The following is an 18,555-nucleotide window of genomic DNA, read 5'->3' on the forward strand; positions in this document are numbered from 1 at the left end:
TTAGTGTTGTAGAGTAGCTTTTTCAGTTTTCTACAGGAGCTTAAAAAATGGCCCCTGTTGTTTTTCTACACAAAAGTCTGTGTGTTTTGTATTGGATTAAAAATGTACATTCTTGCACATGTAACACATGTGTTGAGAATTATAAACATCAATAATATTTTGACTGAAGACTTGCTTCAAATGATTTTGTTAGTTTATATATATATGTAACAATCCCATCTTTTATCACAACCTTTATTTCTGAAATTAAGTTGCATCATGCACAACATTGGAATTTGATAATTTCATTCCAGAAAATAGGAAATTATTATATATCATCTCGTCACAACTTTTGTATAATGTCATTTCTACTATATTAATATTTGCATTTCGAGGGAATATGAATTATTATTGTATATGGCAATATTGTGGGAAAATGAAGTAAATATGACCCTCTAACCCTTTTCTGCTCAAAAGCAAATAGAAAATGTGCAGGCTGTTGAGGTGTTTACTGTTTGAGTCTCAGCAGGATCTGAGAGTTTGTAATGAAGCCTTTAAAACTTGAATCTAGTAAGAAAGATCTTTAAAATTTAATTTGATTTTCTAAGAGACTACAAACATATATCTGAGAGGCAAAGAGTTGAAAAAGTGTTATATCCACGCATAAGCTGTAGTTCATTTGATAATAGACATGCATATTGTGAATATTTGTCTTATGCAATCAATATTTGACAAACATATTTGATCTAAAAATCAGAAACAATCTTTTGTAACATTGAAAGGTATATTCAAAGTACAACACAACATTAAAAGCTATACAATTTAGTTGTAACTTAAAATTGTAATTGTTTTCATAAGTCAGGACATAGGAGTGCTTTTTGTGTTGTTTATTTGATAGTTAACTTCCATAATTAAAGGGACTTGTTTAAGGATATAAACAGATACGTTAAGCAATTTTCATAGTCAAAAGTGTTAGTATTTTTACACACTGTGAACTTAAGTTCTACAACTACCGGTATGATAAAAACAGCAAGCCTCATGCTTATGGTAGCAATTGTATGTTGAAGCATAATAAGTGATTTCAACAAGAGATGTGTTTGTCAGAAACACAGTGCCCCCTACTGCGCCGCATTGAAATAAAATTTCTATTTATCATTTGGCATGTATAGAAATCATCTCCCTTTAAAGGTTATTACTTCCCTTGAATTTTTTCCAATCCAACCGGGGTGGGGGTGGGGAGGATCTCACAGTCGATCATGACCATGTCAGACATCACTGACAACCAAGGCCTGTGGTTTGAAAGAGATTGTAGCCAGAGTTGATCATGTATCTACATGTATGGACATAAGTCTACAGGTATGTTATGAACATCAAAGAAATTATAATTATATCATTTAATTAAAAACTTTGAAAAATCAATCATTTGGGTTATAAATAATCAAAATAATTAATCTGTACAGTAACTGTGAAAAGAACTTCAATTCTTGGTAAGGAAATATGTCATATGAGATTTATAATTATATAAATTACTTTCCTTGAAAATAATTGTCTGTAACAAATCTCTATTTTTAGTAGCAAATAATTAAAAGCCACTACCGTGACTGTAGATTCACCACTCAAAATGTGCAGCTCCATGAGATACACATGCAAGCCAAATATATAAAGTGGCTATGTTCAATATTGAATAATTTTCTCCCTTTTTAAAGCTTATTACTTCCCTTAAATCTGTTTTTTTTACCGTAGACCGTAAAGGATGACCTTTACCTTTTACCACAATGTGTCTGTCAGAAACACAATGCCGCCTACTGCGCCGCTTTGATTTATTTAACAAAAATATATACGTGGGCAGGTCAGATAACTATGTCTATTTAAAGCTTATTACTTCCCTTGGCTTTGTTTTTTCGACCCTAGACCTTGAAGGATGATGTAAACCTTAAAATTTTACCACTCAAAATGTGCAGCTCCATGAGATACACCTGCATGCAAAGTATCAAGGTGCTATCTTCAATATTTAAAAAGTTATGGCCAATGTTAAAGTTTTTTTCCGACGGACGGACAGACACACTGACTGACGGACAGTTCAACCGCTATATGCCACCCTACTGGGGGCATAAAGAGAAAATTTCCCAAATCTGAGACAGATTTTCAAGTTTTAAACAGAAGAATATAGCTCAGTCTTATCTGATAATCGGATCTTATTATAGTCATTGCAGTATTTTAGAACAAAATTAAGATATTTTCAAGCATGTATAGTTTTGTTTTTTTTATTCACTGTTTTCTGTGTTCAAAGTACAACAACATAACAATACAACAACTTAACAAACAAATACAACAACATAAAATTATGTAAACCAATCATTTCTATCTTGTTTATCTACAAGTTAATATAAGGAATTAAAGCAAAAAACAGCCCACTATATACATAGATTTAATCATTGAGACATGTAATAACCTGTGTAATCCATGAAAGTCAATAATGCTTTTAAATTCATGAACACAATAATGCTAACACAAAACAATAATTTATATCACAACTATAATTTCCTTTTTCTGTCATGCTGTATTTTTTATGCTTTTGGGTATTCTTCTTTGAAAACTTATTTGTATTTGTCTGTCTGTAATATGTTGAGCCCAATGACAAGAATGCAAATTCATATTGTAATGATACAAAATGAGTGTGACCTTGACCTTTGAACTCAGGGCTCAGGCAAGATGTACAACATACCCTCTCAACAGTGTGACCATCAGGCATGTGATGCATTTGACTTTAAAATTGCTCTCAGAATTATGAATTTGAAGTCTGCAAAAGATGTATCAGACTCATGTTTTGAAAGTTGACATTGACCTCTGGATCACATACCTAGCGTGTAACATGTAACACATTGAAACAAAATGGTGAACATGTGTAACATTGTATACAACTGTATACAATAAATTCTAATTTCTTGAGACTTGCCAGTGATAAAGAAAATAGCAACACAAAATAACGTACATTTCACACAACAAGGCGTACTTGAGTCTTTTGAACATTAAGGAAAATAAAAAACACTATACAACTGTGTCTGATACTGTTAAGAACGACATTTATCCTAACAGTAAAGTCTGGCAGTTTATATTGTATTTCTTATCATTTTGTAACAACATTGACACAAGAAATGCTAGCAATGATTTCTATTCATTATAATAAATATTCAAGTTAGAATATTTAATCACAATGGTATTTAATTTGTTTGTACAGTATTAAAGTTTAATAGTACAATGTAATTCCATTCTGTGTCTATACTAAAATACATTGAAAGCATTATGTGTTGAAAACAAACATAAAATGACACATTTCATACACAGGTTTTATGCCATATGAGCTCAGCTTAGCTCCAGCCCAGCCTGCGCAACACCAAAGTCTAGTCATAAGCTATGCTTTCCACTGTGAAGTCTCATCAACTGACAAGGTAGCACCTGACCAGACTGTGAAGATGTGCAGGATGGTTTAAAGCTAAGCTGGACGCATTCAGCATAAAGCCCATTTTCGCACAATGCGGCTCAAATATGTTCACACAACAAGTGTAAGTGTCCTGAACTAAAGGAATCACTATCACAATTTAATAAAATTTAAATTACAAAAAATATAAGCTCTCTTTGCTATACTTGTGATTATGTAATTCAATATTTCTCCATAATTAAAAATGTTAATTATTCCATTAACAGACCAATAAATTACAATAAATATAAGGTCTGTTTGCTATATTTGTGATTATGCAATACAATAATCCTCCATAATTCTAAATGTTAGCTATTCAATTCTTCTATTCTGTTGTTGGTATCAAGTTCAAATTTTACATTTGATTAAATGTAAGTATATATGCCCAATAAGGTCTTTCTTAAAAAACAAAACAAATATAACAATTGCTACCACAAAACATATCACAACAAAATACAATATTCTATAGGTACAGTAACATTCCCAGATTTCCCGGGTTTCCAATCTACTGAGAATGAAATAACAATTTACATCCAGATTTAAATTGATCCAATCAATTAAATTCATAAAGCAATTAAGGCTGGTGACTTCTACATTCTGGTATCCTCTACATTATATGCAAATGTCTCATGTTCTGTTATTTTTGTGTATTCTTGTCAATTCACTAGCTTTCCAAGGTCTTTTTTTATTGTATGCTTTCTTTAGTTGCTTGACAGATCACCATCTCTTCTGGTTTCAGATAACTTTACAATTCACTGTATTTTCAATCTCTATTGCATTTATTCTCATGTTCACCTATTTGTTTGACAGTTCAGATTCTTTTATTTGTCATTTGCTTTGGACTTTAATTAAGTTGACATTTATCTATCTTTTCTAGCTTTGATTCTTTTCAAATGTTTGTATTTGTTTGACAGTTCAGTATATGTACTTGTTCCATTTTTTCTAGCGTCCATTCTTTCTGAAATTGTGTAATCGATTGGCTAATTCAGCATAGGGCCTTGTTCTGTATGTGTATTTTCTTGGCAATAAACTACAATATCTTCTTCGTGATTTTGATCTTGACTTGTATTTGTATGGCAGATAACTATCATCTCTATCTTGTGTTCCTCATCTGGACTTGTTTCTGCATGACACTTCAGTACTTTTTCTATCACTTGTTCCTTTCTCTTCTCTTCACAGTTGACTATCTTTTCTAAATCATCTTCTGTTAAATATTCATTTAATTCTTCAATTGCTCCAGCTTCTTCTAAAACCTCTGGCTCATGCAATCTCCTTGCGTGTTCAGAAGGACTTGAAACTCCCACATTTAAATCAAAACAGGAACTCTCATTTAAGTGGACTAAGTCTTTGACGGACAGGGTTATGCTATCTGTGTTTGTATTATCTGTAACATCTAGTGAATCCAAATTCGGCTCCTCTCTAGAATCTAAGTCCCCATTCCATTCTTTATATTCAACGGGTACTGCAGATTCATCTTTCACATCAAGTAAATCATTTTCATGTGACTGGTGGTGCACAAGGAGTTTTTTCCTAGTCAGGAAAGTTGTTTCACACAAGGAACATGAGTACATCCCATTAGATACATGGCAATAAACATGTTTTTGAATACTGGACAGGTATCTGAATTCCTTTGAGCAGAAATCACACTGGTACTTATTTTCTTTAACATGACACTTGATGTGAGTTTCTAGCTTAGGGAAATCTTTAAAACTTTCATTGCAAAATGGACAAAAAAGAAGTAGACAATCTCTTGTCATATGCTGATGGACAGCTTGTGGTGTTCTGAATTCTTTGTTACATTGTGTGCATTCTAATACTGTGGCTTTATGGGTATCTAAATGATTGTAAAGTTTCTTGAGTCCAAGGTACCTTTTGGGACACAGACAACACTTTATAAACACTTTCTGTTTCTCCTTTACCAAACAGTTTTCTTGCTTATATTTATTATTTTTCACAGGCAACTCAAAATTGCTAAGTAAATTGTCACGCTTTCGTTTTTTCAAGCTTTCCTTTTGTTGAACATTATTGTCTCGTAAAGATTCAATTTTTTCTCTGCGAGATTGTTTTGACAACCTTCTCATTTTGACCATTTTCCCAGACTCAGATGTAAACTTTTTCAGACAAGTTTCATAGTCAACCTGATTCTTCTCAAAATACTTCTTCTCAGCTTCATGCATTTTCCTATGAGTTCTGAGAGAATGCTCTACAGTGTACCTTGCCCCACAGATCTCACAGGTATACCGGTATTCAGGAGAGTGCGTCTTCATGTGCAAACTCAGAAAATATGGCGAAGGGCATGAGACAATGCACATCTCACATTTGTACTTCTCTAGCTTGATAAAATGAACTCTCAAGTGCGTTTCCAAGGTTGACTTGTTGCGGTAACCATGGTTACAGATCTGACAAAGGTAGCAGCGATCACGGTTGTGCGTTTTCTCGTGCCTTTTCATGTTGGACACATGGCTGAACTTAATTCCGCAGATTTTGCAGGGGTAATCCTGAGCTCCTGTATGGGTGACATCATGAACATTAAGTTCCTTTATGGTTTTGAAAGTCTTGGGACACTTAGAACAAGCAAACACACGTTTCATTTTATGTGCTCTGTTAACATGATTGTTCATATAGGCTGACATTAAAAGCTTTCCACAAAATTTACATGGCTCAATTCTTTTATCACCATGAACATTCTGTACATGCGTTCCATAAGAACCCTTTGTTTTAAAAGCTAAAGTGCAGAGCGAACACTTGAATGGCTTTTCTGAACTGTGAGTCCGTTCATGTCGGTTTCTGTCGCAAGCTGTCCTACAAGACTGACCACAAATACGGCAACTGTATGGTCGCTCTTTGGTATGTGTCCTCATGTGATACTGATAGCTTGTGGCATGTAGGAACTTCTTCTTGCAAATGAAGCATTCTCTGTCCTTGATATTGTTATGCCACTTCTTGTGGATATGCATATAACCGGCATTGGCGAACGTTTTACCGCAGATGTTGCACTGATGATGCTTGACACCTGTGTGCCTCTCTATATGGTTTTTCAAGTAGATCTTACTGAGAAACTTCTTGCTACATATATAGCACTGGAACATTTGTGCTTGAGAGTGGATTAGTATGTGGGTTTTTAACGTCCCTTTTGTAGAAAAGCTCTTCTGACAGATGTTACAAACATTGTCATCGTTTGACATTCTCGCAAGATTTACTTATTCCAACCAAAGAGCTTGTAAAGTGAGTTCTGAAACATATGAATATACTTTTCTTTTAATTATGTTTTTTTTAAGAAACAAGTGCTGTCACTACAACTGGCAATTTTTGAAGAATTGTTTTGAACCACACTTGATTTTGACCTTAAAACATGGGAAAAACATTCACATTTTATGTATTTATTGAGAACCAGAAATATCAATCTCCTTTATTGAAATATGAATTTTCCTTTCAATCCATTATACACTGATATTTATTAATTGCACAAGAAAATTAGATAAAAGGTAAAACCTCAATAAATACATGTATAAAAGAAAGAGTTATGGTTCTTATACTTCACTCTTTCTATCACTTCCTGTCAAAGTCTTCAATCTTGTTTATGAAATTTCAATTAAATCGCTTAAATATTATTAGAGTAACAATCTGAACAATGATATAACATTGTGTAACTGGGCTTTGCACAAGAAAAAAACTAAGGGAAATAATACTTCATACGTTCTGCTCTTACTACATGTAATTCTCTGAAGATCTATGATGTTTTTATATTAAAATCTTCAACTGTTACAGAATTATAGTGTGCTCAAAAAAAGAAAAATGACAATAATTCTGTAAATATTGAAGTATGAGCTAGTATGCTTTTTACTATGAATGTCCTCTCAATTTTTTATCAATATATATGAAGTTTTATTTCTTTGCTTTATGAAACAAGAAATAACGGTATGTAACCATGTTCTGCACACAAAATACACTAAGGGAAATGACCAAAAAAATCACTATAGAAAGTGTTATGATCCATGTACCCTGCACTTCCACTCACTGTCCTATCTCTTTATATAAAGCTTTATTGTTCTTTCATCAATACTTATAAATGTATGCTTGGCACTAGAACGATTAACAATGGGCAATAATATAATGCAGGGAGAGAATTATTGGCATGTCACTCAATCTGCATTAATTGCTCTTTAATCAGATGAAGGTTCATTCAAACAATTTCAATTTTTGCTAAGTTAGTATCCGCATAAGAACCTCAGAGTGTGACCTTGACCCTAGAGACCTGAGTAATACCTGTGACACACAGCTACATGTATATAAAGGAGAAGAATTAAGGAAAGTTATTAGTTGATGCATAGAGAAGTAATGACTTAATTATGAATAATTCATCAAATGTGTGATCTTTGACCAAAATTATGGCCTTGAACCTTTCTTGAGGGTGATGGGTGTTGCATTTGGCTCTGACCGAGATGAATGAGAACACCTGTGGTAAGTTGCATGGCTGTTGCTCATAGCTTAGTGGAGATACAGCTCAAGACAAAACAAAATATGATATAAAAAGGGTATTTTCAAGTCAAACAAGATATGTGTTTGTCAGAAACACTATGTCCCCTTTTCGCCGCTTTGAAGCTATGTATTTGACCTTTGACCTTGAAGGATGACCTTTGCGTTGACCTTTCACCACTCAAAATGTGCAGCTCCATGAGATACACATGCATGCCAAATATCAAGTTGCTATCGTCAATATTGCAAAAGTTATTGCAAAATATTAAAGTTTGACCAAACCAACCAACCAACCAACCAACAGACAGGGCAAAAACAATATGTCCCCCACTATAAGGCCTTAACGCTGTTACTGACAAACATTAGGATAAGCAATATGACTGACATAACCCTTTTATCTACATGTACATGTTCACTAAATCCAAGTTTCAATGATATCTGCCCAAGCAGTTTTAAGATTCAGACATAAAAGTGTGCATATTTCAAGTCAAAAAGGGCCATAATTTCCTTATTTCCCTATGGATTGTGAAGGAATTTCATGTGCATGATACTCTTATCTAGATATACACTCATACCAAGTTTTAATGAAATCCACCCAAGGAGTTAAGAGATATGGTCCTGGACACAAAACTGACGAGTGGAAGGAAAGACGGCAGACAATGCCAAAACAATATCCCTACACCTATGGCGAGGCATAAAAATACTGACAAGAGAGTTATGGTTCTTGTACTTTTTTTTTGGAAATCCTCTATCAATATGCATAGCTTTATTAAAATACCTTCAATACTAATAGAGTAATCGTCCGCAAGAGCTAATTGACTTAAAGGTAATAAGTCTGGAAGTGACAGGTATGGTTCTTTTACTCCAAACTTCGCCTAAATGCGTTTGGATGACAATTATTTGAGTAAGTGGGAAGAAGAGGTTAACATGTAATATATATTATATATTTTGTAACATCAAAGAGCATAAATGTAGAAGTGCATCAAGTCATCTGGATGGTTATCAAAATTTGACAAGATATAATACCCACAAGTATTGTCTGATAATGTTTGGTTTAAAAATATTTGAGTTTGAGAGCAGACATAGTTCTCCTGAATGCCTTCCAATGGCCTGTTGTTTTTAACAGCCTAAACAAATAACATGAATGTTCAGTTTACATAGCACATTTACAGGAATATGTAAGTCTTTTTTGCAAATGTGAAGCAAATTATTTGTATGTCATGCATAAGTCAAAATAATTGCAGTTTATAAACTAAACAAAATTGTAACCAATTGATCGAAGAGAAATATAATTCCGACAAAACACAACAACAACACAAGTTTTTCATAATGATCCTGCTAAAGGCTTATTCGTCAACCCCACTCATAATGTAAAGCTTTTTGAATTTGGTGCATACAATTGAACAAACATCATTACTTCACCAATATTATTTATTCTACCTATCAACTTTGATTTAAACAAGAGCTGTGTTTGTGAAACACAATGCCCCCTACTGAGCTTTGAAGCTGCACGGCAGCTATTTCAGAAACAAGGTTATATTTTGAATGTAAAGGTCACAGTGACCTTGACCTTTGACCTCGTTACCTCAAACCAAGTTTGATTGTAGATCTCAATGAGATGCATGCACATGTGAAGTTTAAAGAACATAGACTCAAGTGTTTTCATTTTATGAGCAAGGTTAGTGTTTTGGGACAGACACACAAATACAATGACAGACAGACAGACAGGCCAAAAACAATATACCCCCTGATCATTCAATCTGGGGGCATAAAATCTCACAATTGAGGGATGCTCCCCGATGATGCGCTTTGTCAATCTATGTGTTAATAACCACTTAAAAAAATATATTATAAGCCTCGGTGACCTTGACCTCAAGCATCATCAAAAGATAGAGGGAACTACATGCCAAATATGTAAGAGATCGGTAAAATATTTAAGGGGCTATGAGAAACTGTAACAAAAGTGTGACAGAAAAATATATGTTTAGCCTCTGTGACATTGACCTTGACCCCAGTGACCTCAAACCTCATCAAGAGGTAGAGGTCCATGAAAGGTAACAACATGCCAAATATGTAAGAGAACGGTAAAATATTGAAGGCGCTCTGAGAAACTGTAACAAAATTGTGACAGAAATATCTATTATTAGCCTTGGTGACCTTGACCCCAGTGACCTCAAACCTCATCAAAAGGTAGAGGTCCATGAAAGGTACCTACATGCCAAATATATAAGAGATCAGAAAAACATTGAAGGTGCTATGAGAAACTGTAACAAAATTGTGACGGAAAAATCTATTATTAGCCTTGGTGACCTTGACCCCAGTGGCCTCAAACCTCATCAAAAGGTAGAGGTCCATGCAAGGAACCTACATGCCAAATATGTAAGAGATCAGTAAAATATTGAGGAGCTATGAGAAACTGTAACAAAAGTGTGACGGAAGGAAGGAAGGAAGTAAGGAAGTACTGAAGTAAGGAAGTTCAAACTATATGCTCGCCGAAAATTTTCGGGGAGCATAAAAATTCAGTGTACAGTTAATCATACATTTGTAAATATTAAGATTAAGAAATATTTAAATACAAACTTTCACATATTAACTGCTGGGTAATTTCTTTATGATGTCAATATTGAACAGTTGTGCGAAGCAATTAAATCACTTATTTTAATTATCAAAATCAATTTCAATATGACAAAATACCATAAATGTGTACACAATTTGTATTGTTAGTTATTGCCTACCGTTTTATGATTTAAAGTTGATCTTATGTTAAAATAACACTATTTGAATTCCTTTCATTAAAATCACAGTATGTTCCAACCAATATACTGTTGTAAATTTAAATTGATACTCACAGTATAGTTCCACTCTAAATTAATATGAATATATGTTAAAGTAAATTAAAAAAACTTGTATATTCAAACAATTACCAGGTGTGAACTTTTTACAAGTGTCATTTTGTGCAACAAACTGCAGATCACATTGCTCAAAGACATGCTGACTCAAGCTCTTAATTAGTACACTCTTCTTAATAACCAATTCTCACATTCAAAACTAATGACTTTAATTTGGAGGCAAAAAGATAATAAGGAGTGCATAGAATCAATTAAGAATCTTCTCTCATTACTGAAATGTGTATATAAAGTCAGATCCGGATTAGTTAGAAGCAAAACATTATGTTGAATAATGGGTAAACACTGAATAAAAATAAAAATAATAATTATTATTATTATTATTATTATTATTATTATCATAAAACATTCAACAACCTTATTATAACAACTATTTTCTTTACTTATTTATTGGTATAATTACTAAAGGTTTATGTGACCTGGTAAGTGTGTGCAGATGTAAGACTCTATTAGCACATGCCTGTGCTGGAAAACATGGCCATTTAACATCAAGACATGAGAATATAAAGGAATATACTGGTACATTAACTTATGGTTTATGTGACCTGGTACAAGTGTGTTCTGATGTAAGACACTATTAGCACATGCCTGTGCTGGGAAACATGGCCATTTAACATCAAGACAGAAGAAATATATTTGTTATTTACTAATGGTATACGTGACCTGGTAAAAGTGTGTGCTGATGTGAGACTATTAGCACATGCCTGTGCTGGGAAACATGGCCATTTCACATCAAGACAGAAAGAATATAAAGGAATATATTGGTATATTTACTTATGGTTTATGTGACCTGGTACAAGTGTGTGCTGATTTAAGACTATTAGCACATGCCTGTGCTGGGAAACATGGCCATTTCACATCAAGACAGAAGGAATATAAAAGAAGATACATGTAAATTAACTTATGGTTTATGTTACCTGGCACAAGTGTGTGCAGATGTAAGACTATTAGCACATGCCTGTGCTGGGAAACATGGCCATTTCACATCAAGACAGAAGGAATATAAAAGAAGATACATGTAAATTAACTTATGGTTTATGTTACCTGGTACAAGTGTGTGCAGATGTAAGACTATTAGCACATGCCTGTGCTGGGAAACATGGCCATTTCACATCAAGAGAGTAAATATAAGAGAAGATACATGTAAATTAACTTATGGTTTATGTTACCTGGTACAAGTGTGTGCAGATGTAAGACTATTAGCACATGCCTGTGCTTGGAAACATGGCAATTTACATCAAGACAGAATGAGTATAAAAGAAAATACTGGTACATTAAGCTATGGCTCATGTTACCTGGTACAAGTGTGTGCTGATGTGAGACTATTAGCACATGCCTGTGCTGGGAAACATGGTCATTTCACATCCAGACAGAATGTATATAAAGAAAGATACTGGTATATTAACTTATGGTTTATGTTACCTTGTACAAGTGTGTGCTCATGTAAGACTATTAGCACATGCCTGTGCTGGGAAACATGGCCATTTTATATAAAGACAGAGGGAATATAAAAGAATATACTGGTATATTTTTTATGGTTTATATTACCTGGTACATGTGTGTGCTGATGTAAGACTATTAGCACATGCCTGTGCTGGGAAACATGGCCATTTTACATCAAGACAGAATGAATATAAAGGAAGATACTAGTACAATTACTTATGGTTTATATTACCTGGTAAAAGTGTATGCTGATGTGAGACTATAAGCACGTGGCTGTGCTGGAAGACATGGCCATTTCACATCAGGACAAACGGAATATAAAATAATATACTGGTATATTTATTTGTGGTTTTTGTTACCTAGTACAAGTGTGTGCTGATGTTTGACTCTATTAGCACATGCCTGTGTTGGGAAACATTGTCATTTCACATCAAGACAAGAAGAATATAAAGGAATATACTGGTATATTTACTTATGGTTTATGTTACCTGGTACAAGTGTGTGCTGATGTAAGACACTATTAGCACATGCCTGTGCTGGGAAACACAGCCATTTCACATCAAGACAGAAGGAATATAACGGAATATATTGGAAAATTTACTTATGGTTTATGTCACCTAGTACAAGTGTGTGCTGATGTGAGACTCTATTAGCACATGCCTGTGCTGGGAAACAATACCATTTAACATCAAGACATGAAAATATAAAGGAAGATACTGGAACATTAACTTATTGTTTATGTGACCTGGTACAAGTGTGTGCTGATGTGAGACTATTAGCACATGACTGTGCTGGGAAACATGGCCATTTTACATCAAGACAGAAGGAATATAAAAGAATGTACTGGTATATTTATTTATGGTTTATGTGACCTGGTACAAGTGTGTGCTGATGTGAGACTATTAGCACATGCCTGTGCTAGGTAACATGTCCATTTGACATCATCTCAAAAAGAATATAAAGGAATATATTGGTATTTTTAATTATGGTTCATGTGCCCTGATACAAGTGTGTGCTGATGTAAAACTATTAGCACATGCTTGTGCTGGGAAACATGGTCATTTCACATCAATACAGAAGGAATATAGAGGAAGATACTGGTACATTAACTTATGGTTTATGTTACCAGGTACATGTGTGTGCTGATGTGAGACTATAAGCACATGCCTGTGCTGCGAAACATAGACATTTCATATAAAGACAGAGGGAATATAAAAGAATATACTGGTATATTTTTTATGGTTTATGTTACCTGGTACATGTGTGTGCTGATGTGAGACTATTAGCACATGCCTGTGCTAGGAAACATGGCCATTTTACATCAAGACAGAATGAATATAAAGGAAGATACTGGTACACTTACTTATGGTTTATATTACCTGGTATAACTATAAGTGTGTGCTGATGTGAGACTATTAGCACATGCCTGTGCTGGAAGACATGGCCATTTCACATCAGAACAAACGGAATATAAAATAATTTACTGGTATATTTATATATGGTTTATGTTACCTAGTTCAAGTGTGTGCTGATGTTAGACTCTATTAGCACATGCCTGTGTTGGTAAACATTGTCATTTCACATCAAGACAAGAAGAATATAGAGGAATATACTGGCATATTAACTTACGGTTAATGTTACCTGGTACAAGTGTGTGCTGATGTGAGACACTATTAGCACATGCCTGTGCTGGGAAACACAGCCATTTCACATCAAGACAGAAGGAATATAAAGGAATATATTGGAAAATTTACTTATGGTTTATGCCACCTAGTACAAGTGTGTGCTGATGTGAGACTCTATAAGCACATGCCTGTGCTGGGAAACATGGCCATTTAACATCAAGACATGAGAATATAAAGGATTAGCACATGCCTGTGGTGGGAAACATGGCAATTTTACATCAAGACAGAAGAAATATAAAAGAATATACTGGTATATTTATTTATGGCTCATGTTACCTGGTACAAGTGTGTGCTGATGTGAGAATATTAGCACATGCCTGGGCTGGGAAGCATGGCCATTTCACATCAAGACAGGATGAATATAAAGGAAGATACTGGTATATTAACTTATGGTTTATGTTACCTGGTACATTTGTGTGCTGATGTAAGACTATTAGCACATGCCTGTGTTGTGAAACAGGGCCATTTCACATCAAAACAAAAGGAATATAAAAGAATGTACTGGTATATTTATTTATGGTTTATGTGACCTGGTACAAGTGTGTGCTAATGTGAGACTATTAGCACATGCCTGTGCTAGGAAACAGGGCCATTTGACATCATCTCAAGAAGAATATAAAGGAATATATTTGTATTTTTACTTATGGTTCATGTGTCCTGGTACAAGTGTGTGCTGATGTGAGACTCTATTAGCACATGCCTGTGCTGGGAAACATGGCCATTTCATAGCAAGCCAGAATAAAGATAAAGGAAGATACTGGTACAATTACTGATGGTTTATGTTTCCTGGTAAAAGTGTGTGCTGATGAGAGACTATTGGCACATGCCTGACCTGTGCTGGGAAACATGACTATTTCATAGCAAGACATAAGGAAAATAAAGAAAGATACTTGTATAATAACTAATGGTTCATGTTACCTGGTACAAGTGTGTGCTGATGTAAGACACTATAAGCACATGCCTGTGCTGGGAAACATGGCCATTTCACATCAAGACAGAAGGAATATAAAGGAAGATACATTGTATTTGAAAATTTACTTATAGTTTATGATACCTGGTACAAGTGTGTGCTGATGTGAGACACTATTAGCACATGCATGTGCTGGGAAACATGGTCATTTTACATCAAGAAATAAGGAATATAAAAGAATATACTGGTATATTTATTTATGGTTCATGTTACCTGGTACAAGTGTGTGCTGATGTGAGACTATTAGCACATGCTTGTGCTGGGAAACATTGCCATTGCACATCAAGACAGGATGAATATAAAGGAATATACTGGTATATTAACTTAAGGTTTATGTTACCTGGTACAAGTGTGAGCTGATGTAAGACTATTAGCACATGCCAGTGCTGGGAAACATGGCCATTTTACATCAAGACAGAATGAAGATAAAGGAAGATACAATTACTTATGGTATATGTTACCTGGTACAAGTGTGTGCTGATGTGAGACTATTAGCACATGCCCGTGCTGGGAAAAATGACCATTTCACATCAAGACAGAAGGAACATAAAAGAATATACTGGCATATTTATTTATGTTTCATGTTACCTGGTACAGATGTGTGCTGATGTGAGACTTTTAGCACATGCCTGTGCTGGGAAACATGGCCATTTCATGTCAAGACAGAAGGAATATAAAATTATATACTGGTATATTTATTTATGGTTTGTGTGTCCTGGTACAAGTGTGGGCTGATGTAAGACAATTAGCACATGCCTGTGCTAGGAAACACAGCCATTTCACATCAATACAGAAGGAATGTAAAAGAATATACTGGTTTATTTATTCATGGTTTATGTTACCTGGTACACGTGTTTGCTGATGTGAGACACTATTAGCACATGCATGTGCTGGGAAACACAGCCATTTTACATCAAGACAGAAGGAATATAAAAAAATGTACTGGTATATTTATTTATGGTTCATGTGACCTGGTACACGTGTGTGCTGATGTTAGACTGTATTAGCACATGCCTGTGCTGGGAAACATGGCCATTACACATCAATACATGAGAATATAAAGGAATATATTGGTACATTAACTTATGGTTTATGTGACTTTGTACAAGAGAGTGCTGATGTAAGACAATATTAGCACATGCCTGTGCTGGGAAACATAGCCATTTCACACCAAGACAGAAGGGATATAAAGGAATATATTGGAAAATTTACTTATGGTTTATGTCACCTAGTACAAGTGTGTGCTGATGTGAGACTTTTAGCACATGCCTGTGCTGGGAAACATGCATGTGCTGGGAAACATGGTCATTTCATGTCAAGACAAAAAGAATACAAAGGAATATATTGGAAAATTTACTTATGGTTTATGTGACCTAGTACAAGTGTGAGCTGATGTGAGACTATTAGCACATGACTGTGCTGGGAAACATAGCTATTTCACATCAAGACAGAAGAATATAAAGGAATATATTGGTATATTTGCTTATGGTTTATGTGACCTGGTACAAGTGTGTGCTGATGTAAGGTTATTAGCACATACCTGTGCTGGGATAAATGGCCATTTCACATCAAGATCAAATGAATATAAAGGAATATATTGACTTATTTACAGTTACTGGTGCCAGTGGTGGGTGATGGATTATTGCAACAGACTAGTGCTTAGCAGTACCACCGTCAGACCGTGCTTTGGATAAATGTAATTTCACTTCAAGACAGAAGTTTATAATAAGTGTACAGTTTAATAGATTGCTCTAGTTTCTAATTTGCACTTAAATGTTAATTTACCCAGTAAATTGAATCCTCGTCGTTACCTCAGCCTCAGCAGTATAGCAAATATATAAAACTATTAAAATATGGGGCGCAACTCTGGTGATTTGCAGGTTACAACCTACTACATCGCTGTCAAAAAAACATCATCCACAATATCGTTAGACTACTGTTACACTCAACAGAATATAGCATAATAAAAATGCGCTTCATCAAAAGATATGCACTCAACTAATGCGATGTAACGTAATGCAATATAATGCAGTACAGTGCAGAGCAATACAGAGCAGTGCAACGTAGCATATTCATTTAAAGCAGGTAAGGATCAGGATCCCTTTTAGCCTACAACTTCTTTATCGAATGATGAACTGGACTTCTTGAGTAATAACAGTTTATATATATATATATATATATATATATATATATATATATATATATATATATATATATATATATATATATATATATATATATATAATGTGTCCCGCATTTAGGTTTTGCAAGTTTAAAACAGTGCCAGGTAGTTATAGATTTGTTGAATGAGAAAAAAAAAACGTTCACATATGGTATATCATCAAGTTGATTAATAATTGTATAGCACTGAATAATATCTCCTCTCAACTTCTTCAATCGATCATTGTAGTTCATATTTTGAAGGCATGGCATTAATCTTGTGAAACGCCTCTAAACACCCTCAATTCTTTCAATTTCTTTCCGCTGGTAAGGATATCAAACTGTGTTCCCGTAGTCAAATTGTGGGCACACAAGAGCTTTGTATAATTTTACATACGAGTCCTTATAATGAAATGCAAAAGACCTGCTTATTAGACAAAGGGTACTGTTGTATTTTTTACCTTAACTGGAGACATATACTTATTAATATATCATATTGTCCTGGAAGATGATACCGAAGTCACATTCCTCATTTACTGTATCCAATTTGTTTGCATTCATGTAATGTTCAACTTTGTCATTTGACCTTCCGTAGTGCATCACCTTGCATTTTGCCACATTAAATTTCATTTCCCACGTTCTTGCACAGTTACTAATGATGTTAAAGTCTTCTTGTAAGATTTAACCATTTTTAGTGGTATTATAGATTTTTGTGTCGTCTGCAATATAATATATATTACTCTTTACTGTACACAATTCTGGTTTTTGCAAAGAAATTTGGGACATTTTCGATAACGTAGTTCCTGCTTTCAACACTGTCAGCGTTTGTTGTAGACAACTTTATCCAGATAGGGACCTATACGAACAAAGGCCTCTTAATAATTTATAAAATTATATGTTTTACATCAACAAATAATGTTAAGTAAATAAATATGACAGATACTGTTTCCATTAAATCTCTGGTGTCCACTTCAATATAGATTTTAAACGAATAATGCGGCAAAGGCGAAAGTGTACTTGAAATAGAATAGAAAAAAGTGCAATGAATATGTTGTAAACGCTCAAGTATATTTAGGTCTAACCTTATGTATGCTTAAAGATAATGCTTATGCATAGAGATTAATGACTTATATTAAGAATCTAACGCAATTAGCAATAAAATTAAATGTAATTATACGACAAAAAAAACCCAACTGTTTCCAATTAAATATTCATTAGCAATTCTAATCATATTATTATCAGTATAAACAGAAAAAAAACGCTCCAAGTTTTCCCGATTAGTCATTTAATCATTTAAAAAAATATGTATTAACGAATTGGTATAGTGCCTATATTTCAGTTATCAACGGTAAATGTAGTTTCACGTGTACTCATATATTATATTCTTTAGTGTCTTAGTGGTTTGTAACCTAAAGCACTTGCTTAATATTTTGATTGGCTAATCGTCGGCTCCTTTGA

The 18,555-nt window shown here is 34.2% G+C and overlaps 1 protein-coding gene across 1 annotated transcript; it reads right to left on the bottom strand.

Moving 5' to 3' along the window:
* Positions 1-726: 726 nt before the first annotated feature.
* On the bottom strand, positions 727-16,861 carry LOC127850819 (zinc finger protein 91-like). Its single transcript, XM_052384156.1, has 2 exons — positions 16,723-16,861; positions 727-6,689 (listed from the first exon to the last, which is right to left on the bottom strand). Exon 2 carries the CDS (start codon positions 6,640-6,642, stop codon positions 4,438-4,440), a length of 2,205 nt encoding a protein of 734 aa, XP_052240116.1. The 5' UTR covers positions 6,643-6,689; positions 16,723-16,861; the 3' UTR covers positions 727-4,437.
* Between the last annotated feature and the right edge of the window lie 1,694 nt (positions 16,862-18,555).

The sequence above is a fragment of the Dreissena polymorpha genome, chromosome 11 (genome assembly GCF_020536995.1).
Source record: "Dreissena polymorpha isolate Duluth1 chromosome 11, UMN_Dpol_1.0, whole genome shotgun sequence".
Lineage (NCBI taxonomy): Eukaryota > Metazoa > Mollusca > Bivalvia > Myida > Dreissenidae > Dreissena > Dreissena polymorpha.

Excerpts from the sequence above, each read along its gene's own strand:
- LOC127850819 (XM_052384156.1), bottom strand. The coding sequence starts at position 6,642 with ATGTCAAACGATGACAATGTTTGTAACATCTGTCAGAAGAGCTTTTCT.